A 25,515-nucleotide genomic window follows, 5' to 3' on the forward strand; every position below is an offset into this window, starting at 1 on the left:
CTATCTAAACTTATTACAGAAACATATTCCCTGTTGTGCCAAGTTATTGCTCCTTAATGATGATGATTCTTTAACTTTATGTACAGTTCAGAGACGATTCTGGCTGGCAGGAAGTACCGATGTTGGCCCTGCGATGGCAAGCTCCACATTCTCTGCCCTTCAATCACTGGAAACAGTAATTAACCCATTCTGACCTGAGATCAGATTCATACGAGGTTTCCACTGGACACACACTGGGTCTGATTAACTGATGTTGTAACAATGGATCTTTCTAGAGCTATAGATTAAATGGTGCAAACTATCAACAATAGACAGCTGGAACCATAATTATTATTATATATAACTATGACATATAATTATATCTATATAATCCCATTTCTTCTTTTTGGTCTTTTTTTAAAATCTTTGCTAATTTCTTTTTCTTTTCAGGCCTATGACGGGGTGGGTTGGGAGGGATTATTTATATTGATTTATTATTTACAATTGGTTGTTAATTTAGAAAATCTAGTTTTATGTTGTATTTAATCGTTATTATTAATTATTACTATATTTTTCCCTTTTCTTTGTCAATGGTGGTTGGTGTTGGGGTCTGGGGGTAGGATTTTAAAAAATGAGGCAAGGGGGCAAGACACTGATTGTTAGTTGGCAAAGGATTTGAATTAATATATACAGCATTTGTTTTGTACCCGTCCCTTTCATCTTAAAATGAAATAAAAGAATATTAAAAAAAGAAAACTTGCCAGACAGCTCTGGGACAGCGCTGGCCGCCGCGTGATCGCTCGCCATGTTGTAGTTCACCGTACAGTAGCCTTTCTGGTAGACGTTCATCTGGCAGACATGTAGACGTACAGTAGACGTTCTTCTGGCAGACATGGCCAGCCCGTCTCTTCAGATGTAACCGGTGAGGTCGTCCTTCTCAGCCGACTCTGGAACCATGGAGCTGCATGTGTCCTTCTCTCTCTCTGGAACCATGGAGCTGAACGTGTCCTTCTCTCTCTGGAACCATGGAGCTGCATGTGTCCTTCTCTCTCTGGAACCACGGAGCTGCATGTGTCCTTCTCTCTCTGGAACCATGGAGCTGCATGTGTCCTTCTCTCTCTCTGGAACCATGGAGCTGCATGTGTCCATCTCTCTGGAGCTGAACGTGTCCTTCTCTCTGGAACCATGGAGCTGAACGTGTCCTTCTCTCTCTGGAACCATGGAGCTGCATGTGTCCTTCTCTCTCTGGAACCACGAAGCTGCATGTGTCCTTCTCTCTCTCTGGAACCATGGAGCTGCATGTGTCCTTCTCTCTCTGGAACCACGAAGCTGCATGTGTCCTTCTCTCTCTCTGGAACCATGGAGCTGCATGTGTCCTTCTCTCTCTGGAACCATGGAGCTGCATGTGTCCTTCTCTCTCTGGAACCACGGAGCTGCATGTGTCCTTCTCTCTCTGGAACCATGGAGCTGCATGTGTCCTTCTCTCTCTGGAACCATGGAGCTGCATGTGTCCTTCTCTCTCTGGAACCATGGAGCTGCATGTGTCCTTCTCTCTCTGGAACCATGGAGCTGAACGTGTCCTTCTCTCTCTGGAACCATGGAGCTGCATGTGTCCTTCTCTCTGGAACCATGGAGCTGCATGTGTCCTTCTCTCTCTGGAACCATGGAGCTGCATGTGTCCTTCTCTCTGGAACCATGGAGCTGCATGTGTCCTTCTCTCTCTCTGGAACCATGGAGCTGCATGTGTCCTTCTCTCTGGAACCACGGAGCTGCATGTGTCCTTCTCTCTCTGGAACCATGGAGCTGCATGTGTCCTTCTCTCTCTGGAACCATGGAGCTGCATGTGTCCTTCTCTCTGGAACCATGGAGCTGCATGTGTCCTTCTCTCTCTGGAACCATGGAGCTGCATGTGTCCTTCTCTCTGGAACCACGGAGCTGCATGTGTCCTTCTCTCTCTGGAACCATGGAGCTGCATGTGTCCTTCTCTCTCTGGAACCATGGAGCTGCATGTGTCCTTCTCTCTCTCTGGAACCACGGAGCTGCATGTGTCCTTCTCTCTCTCTGGAACCACGGAGCTGCATGTGTCCTTCTCTCTCTGGAACCACGGAGCTGCATGTGTCCTTCTCTCTCTGGAACCATGGAGCTGCATGTGTCCTTCTCTCTCTGGAACAATGGAGCTGAACGTGTCCTTCTCTCTGGAACCACGGAGCTGCATGTGTCCTTCTCTCTCTGGAACCATGGAGCTGCATGTGTCCTTCTCTCTCTGGAACCACGGAGCTGCATGTGTCCTTCTCTCTCTGGAACCACGGAGCTGCATGTGTCCTTCTCTCTCTGGAACCACGGAGCTGCATGTGTCCTTCTCTCTCTGGAACCACGGAGCTGCATGTGTCCTTCTCTCTCTGGAACCATGGAGCTGCATGTGTCCTTCTCTCTCTGGAACCATGGAGCTGCATGTGTCCTTCTCTCTCTGGAACCACGGAGCTGCATGTGTCCTTCTCTCTCTGGAACCACGGAGCTGCATGTGTCCTCCTCTCTCTGGAACCACAGAGCTGAACGTGTCCTTCTCTCTGGAACCATGGAGCTGAACGTGTCCTTCTCTCTGGAACCATGGAGCTGCATGTGTCCTTCTCTCTCTGGAACCACGGAGCTGCATGTGTCCTTCTCTCTCTGGAACCACAGAGCTGAACGTGTCCTTCTCTCTGGAACCACGGAGCTGCATGTGTCCTTCTCTCTCTGGATCCATGGAGCTGCATGTGTCCTTCTCTCTCTGGAACCACGGAGCTGCATGTGTCCTTCTCTCTCTGGAACCATGGAGCTGCATGTGTCCTTCTCTCTGGAACCACGGAGCTGCATGTGTCCTTCTCTCTGGAACCATGGAGCTGCATGTGTCCTTCTCTCTGGAACCACGGAGCTTCATGTGTCCTTCTCTCTGGAACCACGGAGCTGCATGTGTCCTTCTCTCTCTGGATCCATGGAGCTGCATGTGTCCTTCTCTCTCTGGAACCACGGAGCTGCATGTGTCCTTCTCTCTCTGGAACCATGGAGCTGAACGTGTCCTTCTCTCTCTGGAACCATGGAGCTGCATGTGTCCTTCTCTCTCTGGATCCATGGAGCTGCATGTGTCCTTCTCTCTCTGGAACCATGGAGCTGAACGTGTCCTCTCTCTGGAACCATGGAGCTGCATGTGTCCTTCTCTCTCTGGAACCACGGAGCTGCACGTGTCCTTCTCTCTGGAACCATGGAGCTGCATGTGTCCTTCTCTCTCTGGATCCATGGAGCTGCATGTGTCCTTCTCTCTCTGGAACCATGGAGCTGCATGTGTCCTTCTCTCTCTGGAACCATGGAGCTGCATGTGTCCTTCTCTCTCTGGAACCACGGAGCTGCATGTGTCCTTCTCTCTCTGGAACCATGGAGCTGAACGTGTCCTTCTCTCTCTGGAACCACGGAGCTGCATGTGTCCTTCTCTCTCTGGAACCATGGAGCTGAACGTGTCCTTCTCTCTCTGGAACCATGGAGCTGCATGTGTCCTTCTCTCTCTGGAACCACGGAGCTGCATGCGAACTCCATGGTTCCTACATGTTGTCTCAGTAAGACAGATCTCCCCCCTATCCACAAGGACGAGCAGAGCACTGAAGAATTATGGGAATTGTAGTCCAGGAAGGTAGTGAGCCCAGTGTCCATGACATCAGAGACACTGTGCTCACTGCTACAATCTAAAATATCTAAAACCACATATTACACACACAAAGACCCCCATGCAGGAAAGTGTTCTAAAGCTTCTAAAAATCATTAACATATATATTTTTGCAAAAAGGGTGAAGTGTCCCTTTAACATTGGGTGAGGTGACAAATGTTAGACGCTAGGGGGGGGGGGGGGGGGGTAGTCACCACAGTCTAAAAAATAATCCTCTACCGGCTCTACGTGCTGCGCTTTGCCTAGGAGACAGGCTGAACAGCCCACCCTTCCGGCCCGGGTTCAACCGGAAGAAAAAAGAAAGAATATACAACAACAAAAAATTTATTGGATTTCCCAAGTAAACTTAAGGCTCCTTTTTTCCCTTTGTCCGTCAAAACAAGCTTTTTTTTCAACGGACCACAAGTTATCATGATCGCGTTTTACACAAAGTATTTTCAAGATGCCGGTTGGAATTAATTAAATTAGTCCGGCGCTACAGTCAGACAGAAATGTAATCAGTACAGGGTACAGTCAGACAGAAATGTAATCAGTACAGGATACAGTCAGACAGAAATGTAATCAGTACAGTCAAACACACGTCCAATGGGATCACCATGGGATCACTCCTGGGTATTCAATTCATAATCATGACATGAAAAATAACAACAAAAATCAAATAACAAAAATATGTACAGGTTGGAGAACAAGGAAGGGGCTATAATTTCTTCTGTCCTACTGGATGAGTTCTCATGTGTGCTTTTACATAGTCCGTTCGCATAAAGCCCTTGCCACAAATTTTACAATTAAAAGGCTTTTCCCCTGTATGAATCATCATGTGTTTTTTTAGATTATTCATTCCAAAAAAGCCTTTGTCACACACTCGACAGGTAAAGGGTTTTTCCCCTGCATGAACCATTTTATGTCTTTTCAGTTGAATCAATCGAATAAATCCTTTGCCACACACTGTACATTTAAAGGGTTTTTCCCCTGTATGAACCATTGTGTGTCTTTCCAGATCAATGTTCTTATTAAACATTTTGCCACAATATGAACAAAGAAAGGGTTTCTCCCCTGTATGAATCATTGTATGTCTCTTCAGATCATTGTTACTAGTAAAACCTTTGCCACAGTATGAACAAAGATTTTTGTGTCCTGTGTGACTCTTCATGGAGGTAGCTTTCAGTTCTTGACAGGTTTTTTTAATTGTATGAACCATTTCATGACTTTTTAGATGATCCTTTCGTTTAAAGCTTTTTCCACACACTGTACAGGTAAAGGGTTTCTCCACTGTATGAGCCATTTCATGACTTTTATGTTGATCCATCCGTTTAAAGCTTTTGCCACACACTGCACAGGTAAAGGGTTTTCCCCGTGCATGAACCATGTTATGACTTTTTAGATGATCCATCCGTTTAAAGCTTTTGCCGCACACTGTACAGGTAAAGGTTTTCTCCCCCGTATGACTCGTGTGTCTCTCTCTTGTGTGTCTGCTCAGACTAGTCCCAAAGGTAAACCTTTTGCCACAATATGAACAAGGAAAGCTTTTCTTCCCGGTGTGACTCCGCCGCCTGGAGGCAGTTTTCAGGTCTTGAGACGGCTTGCGCTCTTCTTCCACATGTTGTGTCTTGTGTGATTTCAGTGACTTCAGGTCATCACTGTATTCAGCGTCAGATTCAGAACGGTCTGATCTCAGTGAGTTTAAAGTTGACTGACCTTCCCTGGACTCCGCCCAGTCATCATCACCATCTTCAGCGTCAGATTCAGGAGAGTCTGAAGAGAGGAGCTGGTCTGTTCCACAGTCCTCTACATCAATCTCTCTGTTTTCATCATTATCACCTTCACTTTTCTCTTCAGCGTCAGATTCAGAACCGTGTAGCTGTTCGCCACTAGTTGGTTGTGATGTTCCACAGTCCTCTACGCCAGCTTGTGTTTCCATTTGTTCAGTCGAGGTACCGGCGACAGGCTCTGTCTCTCTGTTCTCCTCGTCATGTACACTCTTTACTTCTAGTGATGTCAATGTTGAACCATCAGCCTCCGCTGGCCTCCCTTCTTTAATCTGTTGAGGTTCCTCCTGGACCCGACTGGAGCTCCTCTCCTGCTGGTCCTCCTCTATGAAGGCGAGGAAATCTAGACACACACACACACACACACACACACACAATGAAATGAGATAAAAGCGGAGAATGTTTTTACATTTACATTTTCTGTCTCTCTTTCCTCCACATGGTTGCCATACTTATGGGTTGTGTCATTTAAAACACAGCAGCTCGAACAAAGTGGTCCACCAATGGCGGGAGTCTGGTGGAGTGGACCTGGTGAGACGTAGGAGGGGCCCGGACAGGAGTCAACCCCCAGAGCCTATAGTCCTTCCACGCGCCAGATTGATGCGATCCTCCCGCTATACCCAGTCCCGGCAGAGTACAGTTCAGGAGGAACGGATTGTGTGGCCCGGGTTTTGCCCTAGTGGGACTGATCGAGGGTAGCTATACTGGGACGTATAAGTCGTGACTTGATCACTCCCGGCTGGGTCACCTGAGTGAGGGGTATGATGTTGGGAGATCCGAAACCCCGATGACCATGGGATACATCACTGAGGATATACGTTCCAGGTGCATCCATGCGATACATTTTTGTTTTAGTCCATGGAGGATGACACGGGAGTGGATTTTCACTGCGAAAAACAAATAATCCTGGCCCGTCCCACTCGGTTATTGAATGCATTTTAATCAATGTTCTGCTCATCCTTTTCAGTAAGGCTAGGCAAAAATTGGAGACTATGCTGATAATGCCTAAATGCTTCAAGGACCACTTCATCCATTTTCAACCTATCTTCATGTAACTGGTCCTCACTAATGCTCATGATAAAACCTAAAAACACATTAATGTTATACTTGTCTGTCTCTCTCAAGAGGAGGGCTGTGGACAAAGCATTTTCTTTCTCCAAACAAGATTTCACATTTTTGTCAATGCAAGAACAACGGCCACAATAGCATGCATGCCAAGTTGGGGATAGAAAGCCTGCTGTTTCTATTAGCTTGGATTCACCGTATATGATGTCCCTGGTACTGTAGGTCTACCAGTAAGACGCGCAAACGCGGGAAGCGAACGCAGCTGAGACCCTGCAGATCATGTCTGTCTGTCTGTCTGTCTGTCTGTCTGTCTGTCTGTCTGTCTGTCCCGCTGTTACTGTATATGTGGACCTGGCCCCTTTTGTGCCCATATATGGAGCTGAGTGGACCTGGCCCCTTTTGTGCCCATATATGGAGCTGAGTGATTGCTGATGCAACACACTCCATATTTGGATAGCGGGACAGACACACGGACACACGGACGGACAGACAGACATGATCTGCTAGGTCTCATAGTAAGTGCTCACTGCGTTCGCAATGAACTGTCCACAGCCCTCCTCTGAGACACACACACACAGAGCCTTGGCTACAAACCCATACACAATGCAACGGTTTCATGTTTTTACAACTTGATACATTCTTTTTTTCGTATTGTCCCCGTTAAATAAACGGTAGAAAAATCACACCCGCGTGAAGTGGGGGGCACTAGAAAAAGCACACCCGCGTGAAGTGAGGGGGACTGATATATTAAAGTCTAACTCACGTTGATTAGGTGATGTAATGGTAGCTCTTGTTGTTTCATACAGTTGATACAGTATTTCACATACAGAGCCATAGAACACCAGGGTTTCCTGCACAATGTTGTTGGCATGGCGCTGTGCCATGCTTGAAATAAATCGCGCCATGCCAAGCTGCAAAAAAAAGTAAAGAAAAAAGGGGGCTAGTGAATCATGGTGTGTGTGTGAGATATGAAATGTCCAGTACCTCCCTCGACAATATGACATAAATAAAGAGGGCTACAATATGACATAATTATGGCACATTATGAGGTACATTTGCCGTACTTCCCGTAAGTTTCCCCTACTTGCGCGTTGCACACAAGTAGGCCTACTAGTGCGCAAGCAGAGCGCGGAAGTACTGTCACACGTATTTATTTGAAAGGCATGATGACATATACTAGGCTTACCATACGTCCTCTTTTGCCCGGACAAGTCAGACCAATGTGTATTACAATGCACGTTCAATGGTTCGTAGTGGAAAAACACTGTGAGAGGTGGACTTTCAGCCCGAACCCCGGAATGTGTATTATTCATAACTATGCATGCGCTGCACGCTGAGTCTGACAGCACTGGTCCCGACCGCAGAGCAGAGCAGAGAAAGGCTCGCTGGCTGCTCTGCTGTCTGCAGATAGACTGTTGTGCTCTCCGTGAGGAAAGCCTGACATGCCAAAGAACTATCTCATCATCATTGACATGCAGAAAAAGTAGGCTACTGTTTTCTTAGCTTTGTGACTGACCAATGAGAAGCAGATTGTATTGTCTGCTAAGGCTGCACAATATATCGTTATCGTATCGTTATCGAGGTATGAACATGCACAATATCAGTATCGCAAAAAGGCAACGGTATCGCGATATAGATACATCGTCGACACATCGATATATCGTCCACTTCTAAAGCCAGCCCTCTGTTTTAGCCTGTGCCCCTCGGAAAATAAACCATCACTCCGTTTGTCCCTCTGTCCTGCACACACGCACACACGCACGCACGCACACACACACACACACACACACACACACTAGGGCTGCACGATATATCGTGTCGTATCGATATCGAGATATCTGCCATATATATCGTGATATGAATTATATCGTATCGTATCGAGATATCTGCCATATATATCGTGATATGAATTATATCGTATCGTATCGAGATATCTGCCATATATATATATATTGTGATATGAATTCTTGTCCATATTGTGCAGCCCTATTGTCTGCAAAGGAACTATGTGTCTGTCACAAATAAAAGTTCTGTCCTGCAAGCCCATGTCATGTCAACAACACAGACAAGGCAGCTGTGCGCGAGGTGAGTCGTGCAAATTAAATTGACCCAATATTATTTTGTACAACCTAGCAAAGCATAAGATAATGGTTTGGAGAATAGGCTGGTCTCTCTTTTTACAAGAGATAAGCCATTGCATAGGCCTACACGTTCTTAAACTTTTTAATTTCAAGGACCCCCATAACTCTGAGAGTAAAACCGGATGGACCCATAAGAGTCCCATTTGATTCCATTTGTACAGTATCAGAGTTATAAGTTATAAAAGGGTCCATTTGGTTCCATTTGTACTAGTACACTCTCAGAGTTACAGACCTGTAAGGGTCCATCATTTAGTTCCATTCGTACACTCTCAGAGTTACAGACCTGTAAGGGTCCATTTGGGTCCATGTGTTACACTCTCAGAGTTACAGACCTGTAAGGGTCCATTTGGGTCCATGTGTTACACTCTCAAAGTTACAGACCTGTAAGGGTCCATTTGGGTCCATGTGTTACACTCTCAGAGTTACAGACCTGTAAGGGTCCATTTGGGTCCATGTGTTACACTCTCAGAGTTACAGACCTGTAAGGGTCCATTTGGGTCCATGTGTTACACTCTCAGAGTTACAGACCTATAATGGGTCCATTTGGAACCCCCTCAAGGAACCATGAGGGTCCCTGGAATACATAACTAATATAGAGCATATTTGATAAAATCTAGGAGCCAAACTTTTTTTGACAAATTAATTTAATTCAAACGCACACGACACATGCACATCCACGACATGCACGCGCGCATGTGTCCTCTTTTTGGTAATTCAGAATATGGTATGCCTACTACTAGTGCACAAGCAGCCCAGCTAACATTTCCCCGCTAGCTACCGCTAGCTACCGCCTCCCGCTGGCGCCGGCTACACGCGCGTCGGCGCGCACGGCACACGCTGATCAAGAACGACGCGGCCACATCGTGCGACGCGCCCGGCGGAGGACACGATCGGCGGCGCGCGGCGACCGCCTCCCGCAGGCGGCGCGCCATGACTTGCTAGCTGGGAGAGTGCAGATTACTGTCAACCGCTATGTAAATTAGCATTGTTCTGCATTTCCCCTGGCCAACATGTAATTCCTGCATTTGCTACTGACCTGCAGCAGTGTGTAGTGTCTCCATCTCTCTCTGGAAGAGGCTGTACATGAACTGTGCGACCGCGCTGAGGCGCTCCAACACAAACACTCTGACGCGACAAACATCACCGCTCGAGTGTTTCTCCAAAACACACAAGATCTGCTCTCCCACCGACGCCATGTGTCCGTTTATCTCCAGCCGTACAGACTCCATTCGATGCGTTTTACTTCCTTTAAGAGACATGGTTTTAACTCCTGTTAGGTTTCTCCTTGTCTCGCGTAGGTTTCTCCTAAATCTTAATTTAACCTCTTGTCAACTAAACCTCGCCTCACCAGGCGTTCTTGTCAACAGGAAGAACTCTGAATAACTACACGGGCCGGCCTTCTACTTCCTGGTCAATGTGTACACAGCACGCATACTGTTGCTGTTAATGCCTTTCGCCCCCTGGTGGAGGAGGTGTGCAACTGCCGCTGATATACCGGTAGTATTTCTACAGTACAGACGGATTAGATAAGTGAAATAAGATAATCTGAAATGTTAAAATAAAGCCATCGATGGAAATATATAGTCTATGTGTATTGTTGCTGTCCTGTGGAAACCTTGTAAGATATTCATTTCGTATTCATATTTATATTTGAACAAGTGAAAGTAGCAGATCTACAAGCTCACATCGCAACGTATTGTGAGCTTGATCTGCGATGTTTCACTACCTCTGTGTGACACTATGATGAAGTACGTATAGAGCATACATTTACCCTTTCTTTTCAGGATTCAAAATCATCAAAGATGGAGTGCCACCTTTTTTTTCCACCCTAAAACATGATAATCAGGTATTATTACAATATAAGGGGGAAGAACTTTTTCCAAAAAGTGTACAGTATTTGTTAAAATCATGTTTTTATGTGGACACGCCCACCAGTTCATTAAGTATGCCTGGTTTGCCTGGTGGGTGGTGATGGGTGGTGATCCACCTGAACTGAAGCCACACCCACAGCTGTAGTTGTATGATAAAGGGGGAGGGGTTAGGGGAGAGGCTGATAGTGTGGTGTCACTATATTACTGTTTATTTCATTGGCCCGTTTGACAGTCAAGGGTTCAACCTCCAGGAAGTAACCCTAAATACAAAGTTAATAAACCATTGCACATAAAAACAACTCCAGTGTGTCTAATGAAGTATACTGTCACCTCAGACACATGCAAAACTGGAAAAATACAAAAAAATTGCACACAGGCAGGGACGTGCACCAGTATGAAATGACTGAGGGGGGGGGGGGGGGCAGTTGAAAATGGTGAGGGTGCATGCACATCTCATTTCTATATAGTAAAACCATATAACTGTACTTAAACCTAAAAACGAGGGGGCAGAAGTTGCAACCGAGGGTGCCAAGCCCCCTCTAGCTGGCACCACCTTGGCGCCGGGCCTGGCACACATAGATAGACATCAAAGGGGGCTTCAGCCTCTGCCCTTTTACCCGTCTGTAAAACAACTGCCCTTAATTTCAAGACCACAATGCAGCATTCACTACATGGAGAAAGAATGGTTAAATGAGAATAGACAGTATACAGTGTAAGCTCAATACGCCAGTGCAAAGAAAAACATAATAATCCATATTAATAATCATGACAATATACTTGGTATATATTAGGTAGCATTATTTTTGTAATACTGGGATATTATAAAATGCTTCTATAGAAAAATGCATTTTTTTTTCAAACGATTTCTTTAGCCATAGCTTGCATATATTCCAACTTGATAATTATATTAAGTATAAGCTATGTTTCATTAGACTGGAACAGACCTGTGCTGTCTATGGCGGGGGTGGGTAACTCTGACGATGGAGAGAGCCACTATATTTCCACACTCACTCCAGAGGACCACATGCATATCCGATCTACAAGGTCTAAAATAGCCGATCTACAAGAAACTAGACGCAGCTGCAGGACATGATACTAATTAATTAGAGCGACGGAGAGAGAGAGGAGTGTGTGTGTGTGTGTGTGTGTACGTCGTGTGTGCGTAGTGCGTCAATTTAACAAAGCTGCCGACGATCCATAATAAACAGAGAGAGAACGACGTTAACGCTATACTGTATGTACTGTACGTACATACAGAGGCAGCGGTGGCCGAACGGTTTGCGGAGCGGTCTTGATATCGTGAAGGTCGCTATAGCTCGTATCCCCGGACCGGCACGTTAAAATGACCACCGCTGAAGTGCCCTTTGAGCAAGGCATTGAACCCCCTACCATGAACTGTTCTTATATGAGCAGGGCCTGGCTGTAAACAAGTTATAGAGCTTAGTCCAGTTACCCTGGGTAAACATAGTACCTTTAGTCCAGTTAGGGTAAACATAGTACCTTTAGTCCAGTTACCCTGGGTAAACATGGTACCTTTAGTCCAGTTACCCTGGGTAAACATAGTACCTTTAGTCCAGTTACCCTGGGTAAACATAGTACCTTTAGTCCAGTTACCCTGGGTAAACATAGTACCTTTAGTCCAGTTACCCTGGGTAAACATAGTACCTTTAGTCCAGTTACCTTGGGTAAACATAGTACCTTTAGTCCAGTTACCCTGGGTAAACATAGTACCTTTAGTCCAGTTACCCTGGGTAAACATGGTACCTTTAGTCCAGTTACCCTGGGTAAACATAGTACCTTTAGTCCAGTTACCCTGGGTAAACATAGTACCTTTAGTCCAGTTACCCTGGGTAAACATAGTACCTTTAGTCCAGTTACCCTGGGTAAACATAGTACCTTTAGTCCAGTTACCTTGGGTAAACATAGTACCTTTAGTCCAGTTACCCTGGGTAAACATAGTACCTTTAGTCCAGTTACCCTGGGTAAACATGGTACCTTTAGTCCAGTTACCCTGGGTAAACATAGTACCTTTAGTCCAGTTACCTTGGGTAAACATAGTACCTTTAGTCCAGTTACCCTGGGTAAACATAGTACCTTTAGTCCAGTTACGCTGGGTAAACATAGTACCTTTAGTCCAGTTACCCTGGGTAAACATAGTACCTTTAGTCCAGTTACCCTGGGTAAACATAGTACCTTTAGTCCAGTTACCCTGCAGGGTAAACATAGTACCTTTAGTCCAGTTACCCTGGGTAAACATAGTACCTTTAGTCCAGTTACCCTGCAGGGTAAACATAGTACCATTAGTCCAGTTACCCTGGGTAAACATAGTACCTTTAGTCCAGTTACGCTGGGTAAACATAGTACCTTTAGTCCAGTTACCCTGCAGGGTAAACATAGTACCTTTAGTCCAGTTACCCTGCAGGGTAAACATAGTACCATTAGTCCAGTTACCCTGGGTAAACATAGTACCTTTAGTCCAGTTACCCTGGGTAAACATAGTACCTTTAGTCCAGTTACCCTGCAGGGTAAACATAGTACCTTTAGTCCAGTTACCCTGCAGGGTAAACATAGTACCTTTAGTCCAGTTACCCTGCAGGGTAAACATAGTACCATTAGTCCAGTTACCCTGGGTAAACATAGTACCTTTAGTCCAGTTACCCTGGGTAAACATAGTACCTTTAGTCCAGTTACCCTGGGTAAACATAGTACCTTTAGTCCAGTTACCCTGGGTAAACATAGTACCTTTAGTCCAGTTACCCTGGGTAAACATAGTACCTTTAGTCCAGTTACCCTGGGTAAACATAGTACCTTTAGTCCAGTTACCCTGGGTAAACATAGTACCTTTAGTCCAGTTACCCTGGGTAAACATAGTACCTTTAGTCCAGTTACCCTGGGTAAACATGGTACCTTTAGTCCAGTTACCCTGCAGGGTAAACATAGTACCTTTAGTCCAGTTACCCTGGGTAAACATAGTACCTTTAGTCCAGTTACCCAGGGTAAACATAGTACCTTTCCTTTCATTGACATTAACGCTACTGTATGCCGAACTGAAGTGGACTCTTTTTTTTCCTTCTTCCTGGAAATAAAAACGTCTCGGTTGCCGAGGCTAATGTTTCATTGATTGATTAGTTTATTAGACAGAACTTAAAAAAAAAAAAAAAACAGCAACAGAGTTAGTAGGCTACAGTTTGGAATTCTTATCCCAAAAGGGATTGTTTTCATTTAGGCCCCAATAATCAATTAATAGACATGACATGAATAATGAATAATTACAACAAAATTCAATATCCATCAATAACAACAGATCCATGTCATTACAGGAAATTACAGGAAAACAATAAAAAAATATATTCTTATAGCGTGTGTGGTATTAGTTTTATATTTCTAGTATGTATGAAGGCAACATCAAAAGCTTTCATAAACGCCCCACAATAGACAAAACATGTTTTGTTTTTGGTAAGCAATAACTATATACACCTTGTTTTTATTTCAATAGGACAATTGACCTATAGCTAAACCCCTCCCCAAACTGCTATAGTCCAATCACAGCTAATCATAACATGGGTTAGACCAGAGTAATATAGTAAGAGATTGTGACACTAGCGTTGACTCCCATTGTAACAATGGAATGCGGAAGTGTTCATTCTATCTCAATGGGATAGTTCCAATGTGTGGAACTATAGCCCATAGCACCCTGCTTTGTCTCAATGGGATAGTTCCAATGTGTGGAACTATAGCCCATAGGCACCCCGCTTTGTCTCAATGGGATAGTTCCAATGGTTGGAACTATAGCCCATAGGCACCCTGCTTTGTCTCAATGGGATAGTTCCAATGTGTGGAACTATAGCCCATAGGCACCCCGCTTTGTCTCAATGGGATAGTTCCAATGTGTGGAACTATAGCCCATAGGCACCCCGCTTTGTCTCAATGGGATAGTTCCAATGGTTGGAACTATAGCCCATAGGCACCCTGCTTTGTCTCAATGGGATAGTTCCAATGTGTGGAACTATAGCCCATAGGCACCCCGCTTTGTCTCAATGGGATAGTTCCAATGTTTGGAACTATAGCCCATAGGCACCCCGCTTTGTCTCAATGGGATAGTTCCAATGTGTGGAACTATAGCCCATAGGCACCCTGCTTTGTCTCCATGGGATAGTTCCAATGTTTGGAACTATAGCCCATAGGCACCCCGCTTTGTCTCAATGGGATAGTTCCAATGTGTGGAACTATAGCCCATAGGCACCCCGCTTTGTCTCAATGGGATAGTTACAATGTTTGGAACTATAGCCCATAGCACCCGCTTTGTCTCAATGGGATAGTTCCAATGTGTGGAACTATAGCCCATAGGCACCCCGCTTTGTCTCAATGGGATAGTTCCAATGTGTGGAACTACAGCCCATAGGCAGCCGCTTTGCGGCGAGATCAAAGTGTGTCGCCAATCTCTTACTAGATTAATTACTTAATTACCACCAATTAATTAATTACCACCAATAGTTTTCCTATATGATAAAACATTGTTGTAAAAAAAAGAAATGTCATGCACATATTTTTCTAGTGTATATGGCAGGCCTTGTTGACAAAATTTAGAAGGGATTTTTGAAGGTCTGGTTCCAAAAAAATGAACCAGGATATAATGTGTCCATGATATTTACATTGGAATGAATGAGCCCAGCTGGAAGGTGTCCAAGTGGGAGTGTCTAGAGGGCGGGGCTTTGCTAAAGGTGAATTGTATGTTCACTTGTTCACAACCTATATTTACTTTTTGAGGGCCGATTATCGTTAGTCCCTCCTATGCCCAGCTTTGTGTGTATGTCTGTCTGAATTTGAGCACGGAAAGTGATGTATGCTAAGAGCGCCCCTCATGATAAGAGCGCCCCTCACTTCACACAAGTGTGATCCCCCCCCCCCCCCCCCCCCCAAACATTCGGGCTGAGCATGGTTGTGCTTCTTACAATGAAAGCCCACCACACACCGTCTGCGACCGTGTGCGGCGCGGAGCGTTGCTGCGCGGCGCCGCCTGGAAAATAGAACTGTGTTCTATCGGCGCGCCGGGCGGCGCGGCGCGGCTCCGCGCGGCGGACGGAGCCGCTGTGCGTTAGGTTCATTGAAAATAATGGAGGCGGCTGTGCGCGCCGCGCGGCGCCGCGCGGGGGACGCAGCCGGTGTGTGTCGGGCTTAAGACTCCATAAAACTCCCACCATTTGCAGTTCCAATAAAAGGTTACATAATGTAGAAAGATAGAATGAAAGCAGACGGTCCCGTTTAATGAATGCATTCACATCCATTGTGTGGTCATCCAAAGTGGTTTCAGCAAACTGAAACTAAGTGTTATTTCCCACTGTGTGCGTTCTCATGTGTCTTTTCAGATCACCGTTTTGACTACAGCCTTTGCCACACACTGTACAAGTAAAGGGTTTTTCCCCCGTATGAGTCCTCATATGTCTTATCAGATGGTGGTTTCGAATAAAGCCTTTTCCACAAACTTTACAGGTAACAGACTTTTCACCCGTGTGAATCATCATGTGTCTTTTAGTGTCGTCTGTTCGACTGAAGCCCTTGCCACAAACTGTACAAGTAAAGGGTTTTTCACCTGTGTGAGTCCTCATGTGTGTTTTTAGATTAGACTTAAAACTATATTGCTGGCCGCACACGGTACAAGTGAAGGGCTTTTCCCCTGTGTGCATCATCATGTGTGATTTCATCTGACTAACGACTTTGCCACAAATTGTACAGATGGAAGACTTTTCTCTGGTGTGCATCCTCATGTGCTTCTTTAGACTACACCTTAGACTGTAGCCTTTGCCACACACTTTACAAATAAAGGACTTTTCCCCCGTATGAGTTCTCACGTGTGTTTTTGGACCCTTTAGACATGACCCTTTAGCGTTTTTGTCACTCTTTAGACTACTGCTGTCTCCACAAATGTGTCTTTTTAGAAGGTACCGTCGGATGAAGCCTTTGCCACACACTGCACAGGTAAAGGGTTTTTCCCCCGTATGAAGCATTGTGTGTCTCTCCAGGGATTTCTTGTCATTAAGCATTTTGCCACAAAATGAACAAGGACAGCTCTTCTTCCCTGTAGGACTACTCATCACGGTGGTTTTCAGGTCTCGACAAGGCTCTTCTTTTATTCGGGGCTCTTTTGTTTCCTGGTCTTGACAGGATTGTTCCTCTGTATTGAACTGTTCCTCTGTATGAATCTTCATGTGTCTTTTTAGATGATACATTCTAATGAAGCCTTTGTCACACACTGTACAGTTGAGGGGTTTTTCCCCCGTATGAATCATCGTATGTCTGTTCAGACCGCTCTTCTCGTGGAACATTTTGCCACAAAATGCACAAAGGAAGCTTTTCTTCCCTGTAAAACTACTCATCAAGGCTGGTTTCAGGTCTTGACAGGGCTCTTCTCTTCTATGAATCATTGCATGTCGTTTTAGACGATACATTCGAGTAAAGCCTTTTCCACACACTGCACATTTACAAGGTTTTTCCTCTGCATGAATCAAAACGTGTCTTTTTAGATTCACCTTCAGGCTAAAGCCTTTGTCACATACTGTACAGCTAAAGGGTTTTTCCCCTGTATGAATCATCATGTGTGTTTTCAGACTAACCTTTAGACTACAGACTTTGCCACACACTGTACAAGTAAAGGGTTTTCCCCCTGCATGGTTCTTTATGTGTGTTTTACCAGTACCGGTACGACTAAAGCCTTTGCCAAACATTTTGCAACTAAAGGGCTTTTCCCCTGTATGAGTCACTGCATGTCTTTTTAGATGATACATTCGAATGAAGCTTTTGTCACACATGGTACATTTACAGGGTTTTTCTCCTGTATGAATCATCGTGTGTCTCCTCAGACATCTCTTTTGATTAAACCGTTTGCCACAATATGAACAAATGAAGCCTTTCTTCCCCGCGTGACTCCTCGCGGAGGCAATTCCCAGGTCTCGAGACATCTCGTCGTCTCCTTCCACATTTTCCTCCGATTTCGGCGAGTTTGAAGCCGACTCCGCCCAGTCATCATGGTCTTCAGCGTCAGAGTCACGGTCCTCTACGTCAGCGTGAGCTTTTATATGTTCAGTCGAGGTGCTGGATAGAGGCTCCATCTCTCGGTTTTCGTCATCGCCTTGCTCAAAGTGTGAAGAGAGGAGCTGGTCACCGTCTGACGGTAGCCAGCCTGCTATATAAGCTTTCATTTTCATGAATTCAGCCGAGGTGCCGGCTACAGGCTCCGTCTCCTCGTCACGTACACTCTTTACTTCTAGTGATGTCAATGTTGAACCATCAGCCTCCGCTGGCCTCCCTTCTTTAATCTGTGGAGGTTGAGGTTCCTCCAGGACCCGACTGGAGCTCCTCTCCTGCTGCTCCTCCTCTGTGAGGGATGGGGGGGAATGAAAAAGAGAAAATCAGATACAGCGCTTGGAATTCTCTTGTTTACTTGGTAGTACTGGAGCCCCTTAAAAAAAACTGAGCGCCAAAAGAAAAGTAAGGATCACAAATATGTTTAACCCATTCTGATCTGAGATCAGATTCATACGAGGTTTCCACTAGGACACACACTGGTCTGATTATAACCCATTCTGACCTGAGATCAGATAAAAAAAAATGTCAGTCGTTCTTCGATTTTTCAAAAATAGCAGACCTACAAGCTCGTAGCGCGCCACTCGGTGGCGCGCTATGAGCTTGTAGATCTGCTATTTTTCAATAGCTAAAGCATAACATGATGCTAACACCAAAATGGGTTCCCGTTCAGAATGGGTTAATAGATTTTCTTTTAACAGTTTGACTCCATAAAATGCGTAACCCCGCATTTTAATCAAATATTCTACGCTGCCGAGATTTTTTTATTACCTTGAGCATAATATGCTGAAGTATTTGGGCTGTTGATCCGTGAAAATCCGGCGAAAAATGATCCGTCCGTTTGTTATGATAATCGGCACCATGCAGCGGCCATGATGGTGAGGCACAAGATCCGCCTCTAAGAGGCACACCCGCGATGCACACGATAGCGCACGATCGTGCGGATTTCGTCCGTTTTTTTGGTAAATGACATCCAACATTAGCGAGAAAAAATATGCTAATTCTTGCTCCGTTGAACCCCCGATAACTGACATTGATTGACAGTCCGTCAATTCCGTGAACGGGAGGTTTGTATTTTTAGCAATAATCCGTTAATTCCGTGAACGGTAGTCCAGGGGTTAAGGACCCCCTGCCTGTGAACGGTAGTCCAGGGGTTAAGGACCCCCTGCCTGTGCCCCAATAATTAATTCCTAAGACTTTGAGTCGTTTTGGGGACTAGTTTCATATTAATTTGAAAGTTCTGTCAGAAAATTTTTATTTAGTCAAATATCTCTACTTTTCCACGAGCTGCACACATAGGTCATTCTCTCCGGCGAGGGGCCCGGAATAATGAGTGCAGGACTGAACATATCAACACTTCAGGAAGCACAAATGTATGGGGCACACAGAATAGGTTGTGTGATCAATTACCCAACACCAATCGCAACACACCTGTCAATTGTGTGCGCCATAATATTTGTGCTTCCCAAACATCGACTGTTCCCAAAGGAAGTTTTTTTTCAGTCTAGCTTTTCCTCATGTAAAAGTGGTGATATTTTACATAACATATGTTTTCTGCCAGAACTTCCACATGGATATGAAACTAGAGGACAATATCTGACTCAAAGTCTTAGGAATTAAGTACTGGGTCAGTCTGCTAACTGCTCTGATAGGAATGACATGTGGCTTTTTATTTGGTATTTGGAATACATATACAATGTATGCAAGATTACAGACATTCTAGGGCTATTAACAATATTGGAAAGGTGATGATTAGGAAAGCCAGACAATATTGTTGGCTGGTATGATACGTCACAGAAAAAGTGAAACCAAGTGTTGTCCAACGAACAAGTACAATTCTAATGCACTTGTCCGGGGAGATTTATATAATACTTGTCCCGGACAAGCGGACAAGCCTTAATTACTGCATAATTCCCCGCTATTTAATCCAATATTCTACGCTGCCGAGATTGTTTTATTACCTTTAGAGCATACGCTGAAGTATTTGCAGCTTTCAACCACGGAAAAAAAGAAAATAGTCCGATGAGTTGTTATGATCAGAAGAACCAGCGGCCATGACAAAGTGAAACGAAACCACCTGTCTAAACAAACGGCCGTTCATGTTGTAGTCTTTTTCTAAGACGTGTACCGATGTCCTGGGCACCCCATGGTATACTTCATTAGGACGTATGGAGACGTCTTGGGCACAAAATGGGTTACGAAAAATGTTCGTAGACTACCTTTTTTCCACTGACAAAAAATAAATAATATGATGACTAAAACGAAATATACTGACAATTTCGTCAACAAATAGAAATAAACTAGACTAAAATTTTAGGAAGGGACTAGTGGACAAGAGATCCAGCATGAGTCATTTTACAATTAGTTGCATGCTGAAAATAGACGATCTACAAGCTCACAACGCGTCGCAGCAAATTTCAATTTTAGTTTTAATCATAGTCTTTGGAATGAAACATTTAGTTTTAGTCAGATTTTAGTCACCTGGAATGGAATGTGTGTTGGTCTAGTTTTAGTCGACTAAATATCATAAGATTTTTGTCCAGTAAATCTACAGTTGATTTAGCAGATTAAAATATTTTTTTTTCGTCATAGTTTTAGTCGACGAAAACGACACTGCTTTACACGCGTAAGTGTAATATTGCGATTACACAGATGTTACCAACAGAACAAAACACATCAACATGTGTTCATATTGATTACACAGATGTTACCAACAGAACAAAACACATCAACATGTGTTCATATTGATTACACAGATGTTACCAACAGAACAAAACACATCAACATGTTTTCATATTGTGGGGCAATGCACTATCAAAATAAAAAATAATGTTTCGACCTCTGTTTCCCCGTAAATAGAAGAGTTAATTTGACCAAGACATTAAATAAATAGTCCCTGTTGATTCAAAGTAGCAGCGCTCAGCTGTCACCAATCAACACAAAATGGTAAATAAATGGTAAATGGTGCATTTATATAGCGCCGCTTTACATAGTGCATTACATTCATCCATCCACACACACATTCATACACCGATTGCGGCGGAAACCATGCAAGGCACCAACCAGCACATCAGGAGCAATTTGGGGTTCAGTGTCTTCTTGCCCAAGGACACTTCGACATGTAGACAGGAGGAGGAGGATCCGGGATTCGAACCGCTGACCCACGGATCATTGGACGACCTGCTCTACCTCCTGAGCCACAGTCGCCCCACGGCCACAACACAGTGCAGTGGAGGAATTCCATAAGCCATTGTTCTTTTCTGACGTATTTCAATCCTCTTAGCAGACCTTGTATTGAACTGTGCTTTCCTCAAACTGTGCTTTCGCTACAAACTGTTAATAAAACACGAATGTATGTGTGTGTGTGTGTGTGGGGATGGGGCGGGAATTATTGCTTGATCTAACTTAGATCAGTGTTGTTTTCGTCGACTAAAACTAAGACTAAAATGTTTGTCGACTACCTTTTTTCACTGACGAAAACTAAATGGAAACTAAATGAGAACTAAGCTATGGTGACTAAAACTAAGACTAAATGTATTGACAATTTTGTCAACAGATACAAACTAGATTAAAGTGTTAGGAAGGGACTAGTGGACAAGATATATCCAGTATAAGTCATATATATCCAGTATAAGTCATTTTACACTTGATGATGAAAATAGACGATCTACAAGCTCACAACACGTCGCGCTGCGACGCGTTGTGAGCTTGTAGATCGGCTATTTTCAGCAAGCGTAAGATCAGTCATTACAACCGCCAAAACACATCTTGTTCGACTAAATCAACTGTAGATTTAGTGGACTAAAATCTTATGACATTTAGTCAACTAAAACTAGACTAAACACTAAAACATTACAGGTTGACTAAAATGTAACTATAACTAAATTAAAACTATTCAAGAGACTAATGACTAAAACTAAAATCTAAATTTGCTGCCAAAAACGACACTAACGTAGATCATTGAGGCAACTCCATCTTCAGGTGAAACTATTAAAAATGTATTGTTCTTTAGCAACAATATTCACATACATGTAGAATACAGTAAATGTATTGTTCTTCAGCAACAATATTCACATACATGTAGAATACAGTAAATGTATTGTTCTTCAGCAACAATATTCACATACATGTAGAATACAGTAAATGTATTGTTCTTCAGCAACAATATTCACATACATGTAGAATACAGTAAATGTATTGTTCTTCAGCAACAATATTCACATACATGTAGAATACAGTAAATGTATTGTTCTTTAGCAACAATATTCACATACATGTAGAATACAGTAAATGTATTGTTCTTCAGCAACAATATTCACATACATGTAGAATACAGTAAATGTATTGTTCTTCAGCAACAATATTCACATACATGTAGAATACAGTAAATGTATTGTTCTTTAGCAACAATATTCACATACATGTAGAATACAGTAAATGTATTGTTCTTCAGCAACAATATTCACATACATGTAGAATACAGTAATGTATTGTTCTTCAGCAACAATATTCACATACATGTAGAATACAGTAAATGTATTGTTCTTTAGCAACAATATTCACATACATGTAGAATACAGTAAATGTATTGTTCTTTAGCAACAATATTCACATACATGTAGAATACAGTAAACGTATTGTTCTTCAGCAACAATATTCACATACATGTAGAATACAGTAAATGTATTGTTCTTTAGCAACAATATTCACATACATGTAGAATACAGTAAATGTATTGTTCTTTAGCAACAATATTCACATGCATGTAGAATACAGTAAATGTATTGTTCTTTAGCAACAATATTCACATACATGTAGAATACAGTAATAAATGTGTATATTTCTCACCTGTCTTCTTCTTTCCTTTGGACCTTTTCTTTATTTTCTTTTCTTTCTTCTTCTGTACGCCCGTTCCTCCACCTACTGTACGTTCACCAAACAGCAACAACAAATGAACAAACTTGATTAACCCTAAACCAAATAGTATTGATTCCTTATTCCTTATTGATAAGGGCTGGTCCACTTGAGAGGGTCAAATGAAACCCTTACAGGTTAAATAAGGGCTAGTCCACTTGAGAGGGTCAAATGAAACCCTTACAGGCCCATTTGGTTACATTTTACTATTTCACTGTCAAGTGTTAAATTATTGTTAAACATCTGCATTATTACTTGATTTATAAGAGGTCTTCTGCACAATGTGAATGTAGAAGAATTGTTATTTTGATCAACGTTTGCCTGTAATCTCTCCTGTTATCTCTCCTAGGAGGACCACAATGGAAACAAGCCGGAAACAGCTTTCTTGTGAATTTATCCTTTTGAAATATATTTTCAATAAAGTATTCAATCAATCAATGGTACCAACATCAATACAACATGGAATTGTGGACATAAGCAATAAGCTTAATCAATAAGGTCTCAGGTTATCGGGTATTTTACAATGGCTGGGAGGCGTAGGCAGCGCAGCGCAGCGGAGGGTCTTCTACCTCCCAGCCATTGTAAAATACCCGATAAGCTGGGGCCTCAAGTGGCTTATTGCTTTTCTAAAACGGTTACAAACATTATAGCAATATTAACCTAATGAAACTATTAAATTCACAAAAGTAGCTACGCTTTGCGCCACCAGAGCGAGCCACATCACTTCCTTGTTTTGCTCGGCAAGTACTGTAGGCTGTGTGACGGTGCACAAAAAACACTCCTTCGCCTAAAAAATGTCCTGTCCATAGCCGTCGTCACAAATCTGATGAGGTCAGCACTCAGCACATTTGTGCACATTTGGGCAAGTGGCTATGGCCAAATTTAGCCCAAGGAGTGTTTTCGTGTAGAACTAATGCTTGGAATGGATTCAGCATCATGAAAACCCCCTAGTTTGACATGTCACATGCTACTTAAAGCATAATGACATTTTGGGAATGTTGCCTTATATTGGATGTTAATGGTACCCCAACTTTCAGCAGCTGTCGCAAAGTTTCCCAAGGGAGTTGGGCTGGAACAAATGTATATGTGATTGTAGACAACTTTATGGACACATTTGTGAAGAAAGCTAGTGGTAAGCATTTTTTTTGCAGATCCACAATCAAGCACCGGCTACAGGCTCTGTCTCCCTGTTTTCATCATCATCATCTTCACTTTTTCACTGCTAGTAATGTCAACGTTGACCCACCAGACTCTTCTGCTCTTCGAAGTAGCTCCTGCTGTTCCTCTTTAAAGTGTGGAGGCTGTGGTTTCTCCTGGAGCAGACTGGAGCTCCTCTCCTCTTCAGGTGTAGCCTCGTCTTTACACACATCACCACACGTTGGAGAAGGCAGGGTCGCTGCGAACACAGACAGAGACGTGCTTCAACGTGACAGAAACTGCTGGGTTTTTGCAACTCCACGTAGAGCGACACACACACAGTGGTTTTTGATTGATTGATTGAATTTTGATTAAAATATTTATTAACAGTTTGCAGAATTACAGTACATTTCAAGCACAAACTCAATACAAAGACTGTTAACTGTGAGTGGACGACCCAATTAAGCATTACACTTGTTTACAACAGGGTCCACATTGTTCAATTCATCAAAACATTTAGAGACATACAAATAGACACTTCTATGTAGTTAAGGAATAGAACAGGAATTCATCATATAGGAAGCAAAAAGGGAAAAGATACATATACAGTAAGGGGAAAGGGGGGGGGGATTCAGATTTTACAGAGGCCAGTTTTGAATTGCAGCCGTCCGTAGGTGCCCTTTGAGAGCGGTTTTGAAGGAGTCAAGGGATTCACATGTCTTAATGACTGTTGGTAGGGCGTTCCACATTTTGGTGGCATAGGAGCGAAAATAATTTAGTCCCTTGTTTGTGCCGAATCTGGGTTGTGGGCGTGGACTTCGTTTACATTAAGGAAGTATTTAGACAGGTACATGGGTATCTTGGTGGTGTATCGAATCTTGTGGACCAGGCCCATTGCAAGATGCTGTACTCTGTCGTCGACCCTAAGCCATCCCATCCTGTCAGAGTGGGCAGGGGTGAGGTGGGTTCGGGGGGTGAGGCCAAGTAGGAGCCTGACCAGTTTGTGTAGGTGTCATGTTCTTAGAACGCAGTACCATGCCTACTACTTTGCATAACAACAGGACATTTAACTGTTTATATACCCGAGCGCACATATAGCCAGCTATACGGTAAGCATGGCATGCACACTTCCAGTAGGCTACTGCTGCTGTGTGGTGTTCAGAACACAAGACGTATGCCTCCTCCTCTATCGAAGAACAGATTAATTCGTCCAAAACAAAAACTTGATGGTGTGCAGTAAAGATGTTTGTCTGACTATTCTGACTATTCTGTATTCAGTCTGCGCTTTTGTGTTTGTGTGTCTAAAACTGTCATACACTATTTAACAATAATATGCAGCTGTTCTGTGTGCATGCCGTGATGCGCACATGCACGTGCGTGCGCGTGACGTTCCGTGGACCAGGAAAAACAATCACCATGACATCACTGATTGATTGAAAAATGTATTAACAGTTTGCAGAATTACAGTACATTTTAAGCACAAACTCAATACAAAGACTGTTAACTGTGAGTGGACGACCCAATTAAGCATTACACTTGTTTACAACAGGGTCCACCTTGTTCAATTATGCACACACACACACACACACACACACACACACACACATACCTGCAGCAGTGTGTTTTGTGTGTAGTGTCTCCATCTCTCTCTGGAAGAGGCTGCACATGAACTGTGCGGCCGCGCTGAGGCGCTCCAACACAAACACTCTGACGCGACAAACATCACCGCTCGAGTGTTTCTCCAAAACACACAAGATCTGCTCTCCCACCGACGTCATGTGTCCGTTTATCTCCAGCCGTACAGACTCCATTTGATGCGTTTTACCTTCTTGTTTAGGAGACGTTTGTTTAGGAGACGTTTGGCTTCC

At 43.7% G+C, this 25,515-nt stretch overlaps 1 protein-coding gene across 1 annotated transcript; it reads right to left on the reverse strand.

The window, feature by feature from the left end:
- Positions 1-566: 566 nt before the first annotated feature.
- On the reverse strand, positions 567-25,515 carry LOC308316078 (uncharacterized protein; the record flags this gene model as incomplete). The annotated part of the gene is made up of 6 exons (XM_080764442.1): positions 25,257-25,515; positions 23,757-23,906; positions 22,445-22,519; positions 5,649-5,764; positions 741-828; positions 567-589 (listed from the first exon to the last, which is right to left on the reverse strand). Exons 1-6 carry the CDS (start codon positions 25,456-25,458, stop codon positions 567-569), a joined length of 654 nt encoding a protein of 217 aa, XP_080620568.1. The 5' UTR covers positions 25,459-25,515.

The sequence above is a fragment of the Protomyctophum bolini genome (assembly GCF_963924005.1).
Source record: "Protomyctophum bolini genome assembly, chromosome: 5".
NCBI classification, from domain to species: Eukaryota; Metazoa; Chordata; class Actinopteri; order Myctophiformes; family Myctophidae; genus Protomyctophum; species Protomyctophum bolini.